This window comes from Euprymna scolopes, chromosome 41 (genome assembly GCF_053919585.1).
Source record: "Euprymna scolopes isolate OS-2025 chromosome 41, ASM5391958v1, whole genome shotgun sequence".
NCBI lineage: Eukaryota > Metazoa > Mollusca > Cephalopoda > Sepiida > Sepiolidae > Euprymna > Euprymna scolopes.
The window spans coordinates 73,870,585-73,880,584 of record NC_136522.1 but is presented as its reverse complement, the minus strand read 5'-3'; the positions used below and the strand labels follow the sequence as shown (position 1 = coordinate 73,880,584).

Sequence of the window (10,000 nt, the reverse complement as noted above, 5' to 3'; positions counted from 1 at the left end):
GTAAAGCTACATCTAATTTTTAATGATTATTTGGCTTGGCTGTTATTTTATTTTATTTTATATCATTTTATTTTATTTTATTTTATTATATTTTATTTTATTTCATTTTATTATATTTTATTTTATTTCATTTTATTTTATTTTATTGTATTTTATTTCATTTTATTTTATTTTATTTTATTTCGTTTTTTTTTATTTCATTTTATTTTTTATTTTAACTTATTTTATATTTTATTTCATTTTATTTTATTTTATTTTATTTTATTTGTTATTTTATTTTATTTTTTTATTTTATTTTATTTTATTTTGTTTTGTCTTGCTCCGGATAATTGTGGTTTTATTCACAAATTTATTTTACACTTAATTTGGATTATGCAACTCTGCCTCCCGATACCCTCGATTTATACATTATAAATTTCTTATTTTCGGCTTATACCAAAGCACACATCAAGAAGGTTTTAGAAATTGTAAATAAATAAATAGTTTAAAAATATAAAATACTGCACGAGTTTGATCTTATAACGGCCATGTTTTAAATTTTATTTTTATCGTCCTTCTGAACAGCTTTTCTAATAATTTTAACACATGTGCGCATAGTCGAATACAAACACTGAACTGGGCGTGGACGATACAATCACTATTTTCGACAACTAGAGACTGCGGCAAATCACCATCATTGCTTGTAAGAAAAGAAAGCATTCTCTAAACTATGGTTTCCAAAAGTGGGCTTTACGATGCACTGGGACTCAATGAGTGAAGCTGAGGGGCTCCGGAAGCTCTTTCTTAAAGAGAACTAAATGCTTTATATGGAAAAAAATGACTGCAGACTTTTAAAGAGATATTATATATAATTACAGGTGTAAAGAGTTTCAGGATGGTTCATGAAAAGTAAATAAAAAAATAAATTAACAAAAAAATGCAACAATTTTTGATTAACCAAAAACAAAAAATGGTTGTAAACATTATCATTAGTTAGTGTTAAAATTTGAAATTAATCGTTTTTCATACTTATTTAAGAAATTATCTTGTTAGAGCTCCGTGAAAACCCTTTTATCCTGCTCAGGGGCCTCATGGTGTCCTGAAATTGGGGAGACCATTATCTAACCCTTCCTGATAAGGGCTTTGGTATAAGCCGAAAATTAGACACTTTAAATAAATAAACATTTAACGTCAGGGTTTTGAACTCCATGATAGACCCGTTGATTGAATTTTAAAATAAAATACGTATGAGATACGATTAAAAGCCAAATTACAACGCAATATCATAAAACATAAACAAATATTTATTTAAGTGATAAAAGTCTACTGTATCAAAAGTACTGTTGATATGAAATTCAAAAGTTAACGTGGAAAGATTTTTCTTTGTTTTTTTTAGGGGGGGAGGTTACGTACCATGATATTGGTGGAGGCAATTCCTGGCACGTCTTTTTTATCACTTATCAATACAATAGCGTTTTCTATTAAATCAGACATTACCCCCACTAACATCATATTACGTAAAAAAAGAGAAAAAACAACTTATATTCCTTGATGAAGATTCTGTTATGGATTGAAGTATCGAATTTGTCTTTAATAAAATAAAATGCTTGTTTATTAAAAGAAAACCTCTACTTGTTAGGTTTTTAAACCGTTAAATTTTAAACATTTATTTGTTTGAAATTTATATATTTCGGAGTCATACTGCTTCCTCAGAATTTTGTACATTTTTTTCTTTTTTTTTTCTTCTGGCGATGATGTTAAATTGGAGAAAAGAAATATATATATATATATATATATATATATATATATATATATATATATATATATATATATATATTTCTTTTCTAAAAATAGAAATATATATATATATATATATATATATATATATATATATATATATATATATATATATATATATATATGTATATTTCTTTTCTCCAATTTAACATCATCGCCAGAAGAAAAAAAAAGAAAAAAATGTACAAAATTATATATATATATATATATATATATATATATATATATGTGTGTGTGTGTGTGTGTGTGTGTGTGTGTGTGTGTGTGTGTGTGTTGAATTGAAATATTTTATTTTCATTTGCAATATAAAAAACTTTTTGTTCATTTCTAAAAAAATAAATACCATTTATTCACGCAATTACAAAATAATTGCATTATTTTATTTTATTTTATTTTATTTTTTCTTGAATCTCCTTTCAGATATGCCGCGCAGCTTATTTCAGCCATCTTGGATTACAAAACAATCGTTGATTCGTAAGTACAGAATTTCAGCTTTTGTTTACGCTATCGTCCCTCTCTCTCTCTCTCTCTCTCTCTCTCTCTCTCTCTCTCTCTCTCGCGCGCGCGCGCGCGCGCACGCGGGTGGTGTGTATCTATCGCTAATCATTCTATCTCGCTTAAACATGTATGCACCCACGCATGTTTCCAACTAATGTATCCTTGATTTCATTTGCCCTTTACTCCAACCAATGGGTATTATTCTCTTTGGTGCAATTCATTTCTAAATAAGTCAAACAGACAAAGTGTTACTTATTATCGGAAGAAACTTTTATTTATTTCAATAAATATTTTTTTTTATTCTGGGACTGACCTTCACTCCTGACCTGAATTGTAAGACTTACATCAAACCTGTTTCCAATGTTGATGGAATAACAGTTGAATCTTTCTACTACTTCAGAAAGTATCTCACTCCAACACAGTCCTCTAATGTGCAGTATTGTTACCACATCTGGGTAGGAAATGCCCCGAACACCATTTTCTACCTTGACAGGGTTCAAAACCGAGTTCGACATCTAGTGGACGATGGCCTTTTTTCGCTTGCTTATATATTCTTTCTCACAGAAAAGACGTAGTGAGTCTGTCTCTGCTCTATCATTATTTTCATGGCAGGTGCTCGACTGAGCTTCAATCTCTTGCCCCCAATGTAAAACATTGAAAACAAACAAAGAACTCGGCTAGCTACAGACACGGTCAACAAATTTTCACACTCTCTATCTGTGCAAAAAACCAAATGCAAATTACATTAGTTTATTTCTTTCCATATGCCTACAGCATTGTTGTTTTTAAGTCCAATGTATACAGGTCTATGTTGAGCCCCCCTTAAAAAATCAAATTTTTACCAATTTCCATCACTATCCATCATTAAGTTGTTGTCTACTGAAACTTCTTAACATTTATTCTCGAGTGACTCCCTTGTAAAAATACTATTCAATATCCAAAACAACAATTGCTAGATGGGTAGAGCTTTGACCGAGAAAACAGAAACTCTTCCTCCTTTGTCAGAAACCTCATTGATGGTATGTGAAAACTAAAGGCAAGGAAAACGGTATTTACTGAAAATTAACTCAAGACCCACTTTCTACTCTCCTTACCCTCTGACCTTGTTCAGGTACGCCTTGTCGAACTCGAAAATTTCGAACGGAACATTTTGTTTAATCCACTAGGCTAACATCCTCTCGTTCCTTCAGCCATGGTAAAAGTCGTAAGTAATCAGATATTGTATTCTACGTATCGCTCGTACTGGTAGTTGAACCTTTAACTTCCAACACAAGAAAACAGCAAATTCAAACTCTGTGAACAAAGAGACGAAACGATAAACCACATAATATGTGAATGCAACAAATTAGCCCAAAAAGAGTATTAGAATAGACACGATCAAGTGGGAAAGGCATTATACTGGGAACTATGCAAACAATTGCATATTGAACGACAAACGGTACAAGTGTGGCACTATATCTTATTGCCACGGTTGCTAACACACTCTTCAGCATGGCCGGGGGGTGATTTGGCCATAATCGTAAAGATACACAGAAACGCAATCCTAGAATTCCTTTTCTGGATCGATCTCTTTTCGTCTGGACAGCATGGGGTGAGCACGCGTGTTCCTGTCTCTCCGTGAACGAGAGGGAACAACCCCTCCCCCTCAGCACTAGTTAAGCATAGTTAGTTTGATAATTGTGGGATAAGTAAAATGTAAATTGTTTTTGCAATATATATTTTTGTAAAATAAATAGTTAATTATGGTTCATAAATATTACGATTGTGTCGTCTTGTGTGTTTTATTGAGTCTGCCATGAATGTCTACATCAAACAACGAAGCGGGCCAGAGGACGAACAAAGAAAATTCCAACCAGAATGCCACCAGGGTGAAGAGCCCATCTTGAGAGAATAAAGGAGCCACGCCCACATCCAACATCTCAGGTATTATTTTCTTCTTGATACACAGACCCTAATGACTGACCATCTTCACATCTTCCCGAGACCGTTTCTAAGACAATTAGTGTAACACGTGAAGCCAGTCACATCATCAAGGCAGCTGCGAAGAAGGTGGGCTCTCTCTACCCTGCTAGAAAATATCCTAAAAGTATCCTGTACATCTACAAGGCCACCATTCGCCCATGTATGAACTATTGTGATCACATTTGGGCTTGTGCATCTGCTACTGGTTTCTCGCTCCTGGAAAGGGTTCAAAAGAGGGTCATCAACCTAATAGGTCTTAAACTGTCACCAAAGCTTCAACCTCTGTCCCATCGACGAAATGTTGCAACCCTCTGCTTGTTCTACCAGTATTTTAATAGTGTATGCTCCGACGAACTACGAGCCCTTGTACCCTTTCGACGTAAATACCCCCGACCAACTCGACAAGCAGCAAAATCCCACCCCTTCACAGTCGAGATCCCCAGATGTAAGAAAGCCTTCTATTCTAATAGTTTCTTACCCAGAACTGCTACACTTTGGGACTATCTTCCGGGTTTCTACTTTTCCAACTGTACTGACATACAGAATTTCAAGTGTAATATTAACATATATCTAACTGCTCAACTCCCTACAAAGTAGCCCTGCAACATCATATGTCCTCGAAAATGGCACTGTGTCTTGTTTGGGGTTAAATGTAATAAAAATAAATAAATAAAACACATAAAATGCAGAACACACAAAAGACGCACACAACACGTAAAACACACACACCACACACCACACACCACACACTAAGCACACGACATATAACGTACATAATATACGCACCACACACACAACACACATATCTCACACATTTAACAGACACACTACACACAACACACACATAGTACGCATAAAACACACATCATCAACGCACACACCATCCACACACAATAATTTCACACACAACACAATAAACACACACTAAACCACACTACGCACATGACACACTACACACACACACTTAGAAAACACACACATAACACACCACACACAATATATCACACACAAACCACACACACACCATACACAGAACACACAATACACATACACAACACAGGCACACTACAAACACACTACAAATATACACAACGGATACACACACGCACCATACACGCAACGCATGCACTACATGAACACAACGCACACAACGCACACAACACGCACATAACACACCACACACATACCACACACACATAATACATACAACACACATAACATACAACACACACGCAACCACCACATAACACACCATACACCTCACGCACCATACCACACACACACTACACGCACACATACATACACGTCCCGTTGAGCAGTTTTATTTTCATTGGTAAGGCAGACCAGTCTAGAAAAACGAGCTCTACCTGGTTAAGAGGAGCTAACAATAAAATAAGTTAAGAAGATAAAAAGTAAAGTTACACGAGGACTTTTTTTAACATTATCAAGTCAATAAGGATTACAGAAAGAGGAATAAAGGAGAAACCTGTTAAAGCCATAACATTTTGAAACTAAATGCTTCTCGTCAAACAACTAAACCACAAAGCTTGAAGAATAAAACCCTTTACCAAAATACCTGGATGCAACATGAATACTATTTCCAAAAAGATTGGATTCGGCATAAAATAACCCGAAACGGGTAGATATGCCGTAAAGCAACCAAACCAAACACACAAAAAATATAAAGATATTGAACTTGAAGCATAAAAACTATTTCCAACTATTTCCAAAATAACTGGATTTGGCATTGAATAACCCGAAGAGGGTTGATATGCCGAAAAACAAAACAACAAAAATTATATATATATATATATATATATATATATATATATATATATATATAAAGCTGAATGTCCGTGTATGTGTCTGGTCACGAATAGGCTCCTATATGGTTGACTATTATAGAAAATTGATCACACATAATGATAGAAGATGTATCGAGACACAGGAATGGGTATGTTTGATCTGGCATAATGATGATTCATTAAAATTGTGGGATCTGCGTACGCGCCTGGTCCACAAAGTATGGAAATAAAAAATTAAAAAAATAACGTTTACAAGTGTTTTTGATACAGACGTACATAATAATACTTTGATGAGTATGTTTTAACTTTAATAGGGATGGTATATAAAAAATTGTGGGGTCTTCGTTCGCGCCTGGCCTCCATACAATGAAAATAGGCACAAACTTTAATAAAGACTTTCCATATCTATCTGCATAAGTATACTTTGATAATTATGTTTCAGTTTGAAGAAATATGGTATAATAAAATTATGGGGTGTTCGTTCGCGCCTGACCTCCATAGAATGGAAATATGTCACAAAGTTTAACAAGGTTTTTTAATATAGATCCACAGAATATTGTGATGAGTGTTTCAGTGTGAACAGGTATGGTATAATAAATTATGGGGTTTATCTATTTTATTTTTACTTTCATCATATTTTGGTTTGGTTTTGATACGCCCAAATTCGAAGCTATCTCTTTACAACCCTTCCTTTTCATAACCTATCATACTTTCATAAATCAGAGTCCATTTTCTTTAGGCGATTTTTGAACCCAGTCAACGACGTGTACTTTTGCTAGTATATATATATATATATATATATATGTAACTACTTCATTTAATCACATAAATTAATATACGAAAGTATAAATTTATGCTTAAACTTTAAGTATTTACTTCAACAGTGCTCAATACGTAGGTAGAGCTAGGTAGGTAAAATATATATAGCGATTAAGCTACACAGAATATTCCGCGTTTGATCCACGCGAATATTCTGTGTAGCTTAATCGCCATATATATTTCATAACTTAATATATATATATATATATATATATATATATATATATTTTTGTTTATTGTTATATAAACATGCTCACATCCCGCTGCTACAAATAGCCACTTGTTTCAATCAAACAACAGATATCATCAGGCAGCGACTTGACTATTCAAAAGTTCAATGAATAAATAATGATTATTCATTGAACTTTTGAATAGTCAAGTCGCTGCCTGATGATATCTGTTGTTTGATTGAAACAAGTGGCTATTTGTAGCAGCGGGATGTGAGCATGTTTATATAACAATAAACAAGTATTATCAGCTCTTTTTATTGAGCACTATCTAACAACCTCGTTGAATTCATTAGTCCATTACTTTTGAATATAAAAAAAAACCCGAGTATATATATATATATATATATATATATATATATATATATATATATATATATATATATATATATATATATATATATGAAAATTAAATTATAGACGTATATAGGAAAATCGAATTATCCATAAACACGTGTTTCATCGTATACGACTCATCAGCGTGGTTGATCCTAACGAAATGAGTTGTAAAAGACTTAACGCGTGTCTGTGGATAATTTAATTTTTAAAAATATATGTCGCTTCTCATCAGGTGTCATCATTATCATATAGGTGAATGCAAGTACCGCAAACTAAAATAGAACGACACACACACGCGCGCACACACACACGCACACACACAGTCATCCACATACAATACTGTTTCGCTTATTTAGATATATATATACAAATAAATGTTTAGAGGTACAGAATTTGTATATAGTTTTAAATAAAGTACTAGGCGGAAGTTTCTCGAGAGCTCTTTCGGCTATCCTCTCGTCAGGAGTAAATCGATAGCAATCTAAATAATATTGTAACGAAAATAAAGAGTTCTATAGGGGAACTTATTAATTTGCCAAACGTACGGGGACATTAATTAAATTTATTTACGTTTAAAAACGATTAAAATATTGGCACAACGAGGGAGAAAAAAAAAACGCGGGAGAAAAAAGTTCGAGGTGCTACATAGAGCGGACTCCAAAAACCATTTAAAGATTTTGGAGGCCGTCTCTATCGCGGTGCGTCAACCTTCTTTGTGCCGGCAAAAAGAAACATCAAACGCATTGTTTCTCTTTGGGGAACTTTAAAATTTTTACTCCCGCGTTTTTTTTTTTTTTTCTTTTTTTCTCCCTCGTTGTGCCAATATTTTAATCGTTTTTAAACGTAAATAAATTTAATTAATGTCCCCGTACGTTTGGCACATTAATAAGTTCCCCAATATAACTCTTTATTTTCGTTACAATATTATTTAGATTGCTATCGATTTACTCCTGACGAGATGATAGCCGAAAGAGCTCTCAAGAAACTTCCGCCTAGTACTTTATTTAAATATATATATATATATATATATATATATATATATATATATATATATATATATACCCGGCTTTGACAGGTAAAATATTGCAAGGCGGAGGGTTTAGTCCCATACTATTTAAAATACATCAAATATCCTAAGTTGTTACGGTTATCCTGAAAATTGACCATATTTTGGATTTTTGGAATCATAAAATATAATGATTTTAATCTATAAAATTCAAACAATGGAAATAAAATCTCATAGCTTAAGGGGAAATAACTCATAGGTTAAATGCAAATTTACTTCCGCTTTTAAACACACTTGAGGTTAAATTAAATGTAAATCAAATATATCAACTTTATATCATATTTCTAAATGATATACTTAAAACAAGTCTATAACTAATTTCCATTATAAAATCTAGAGCTAATTAATAAACTGATTTTCTTTAATGTAATATGCAAATGAGATAACCTCTTGAATGTGGATTCCTTTTTGAATAAAAAGTATATATAGACATCATGAATAAATAGCACATATATAAATCATTATGAAAGCTCGTTTTAGTATTTAAATCTATTTATGAAAAAGTGTACCTTTCTTTTTAATATTAACCACAGTTTGTACAGACAGACAGGAATATGAGTTTATTATATATATATATATATATATATATATATATATATATATATATATATATATATATTAGTGTTCGGGCGATTAATCGAAAAAGTCGTAGCTTTTTGGGGATATCGGAATCGGAAAAATTTAAACCTATTTTCTTATCCCAAAACCGATTTTTTTAATTATTTTTTTTATTTGATTTTGGTTTAAGAAACATCTTCCGCTGCTTTTATATTTAAATATTTAGTATTTATAAAGAATTGCAATCGGAATCGGTAATTGTTTCGGAATTGGGAAAAATATTGGAATCGTCCCATCACTAATATATATATATATATATATATATATATATATATATATATATATATATATATATATATATATATAATGTCTTGTGCATAAACAATGATATAAATTGGTTTAAGGAAAGAGTTGTAGGGTAAAGTCCACGAGATTTTTATGAGAAAGGATGAGGATGAAAATAAAGCAGAGGAGGCTGAAACGATATAGCCCCTCCCACTCACACTGAATGCGAAACGTTTTTGCATCGCACAACATTCCAAGGTCATTTTGAGATGAAACTGCCAGGACGATTACATTAGAAACTGAACCAGATCCAAACAAGCCTCGTTTTCACATTCATTTGAAATGAACGTAGGAAACAACGTATCGAGTCTCTACGGTTTTCTCGCATGAACGTAACTTAATTATTTTTTTTTATTATTTGCAATGAATGGGACATTTATCGAAATGTAATAGCGAAAAATAAAACACTTTTTTTTTTAAATTACCAAATAGAAAAACATTGATTGCGTAAAATCCGCCAGAATGCTTTTTCAATTTCTTACCTAAAGTTTCGCAACTTAGTTTAATTGCGCGAAAATCTGAAAACGGTTCAGATAGTTCGTTAAATTTTGAGCAGAAAGCTAGAATAACGTTGGGTTCATTTGAAAGGATCCCCCGTTCGCTCC

The 10,000-nt window shown here is 32.4% G+C and overlaps 1 protein-coding gene across 4 annotated transcripts in view; it reads left to right on the top strand.

Moving 5' to 3' along the window:
- Positions 1–10,000, top strand: part of LOC145266633 (choline O-acetyltransferase-like) — a 1,018,836-nt gene that overhangs the window by 837,071 nt on the left and 171,765 nt on the right. For all 4 annotated transcript variants that reach the window (XM_080122555.1, XM_080122557.1, XM_080122554.1 and 1 more), the window contains one exon: positions 2,197–2,250. In XM_080122555.1, the coding sequence (XP_079978681.1) occupies positions 2,197–2,250 (54 nt within the window). The remainder of the gene's footprint in view (positions 1–2,196; positions 2,251–10,000) is intronic.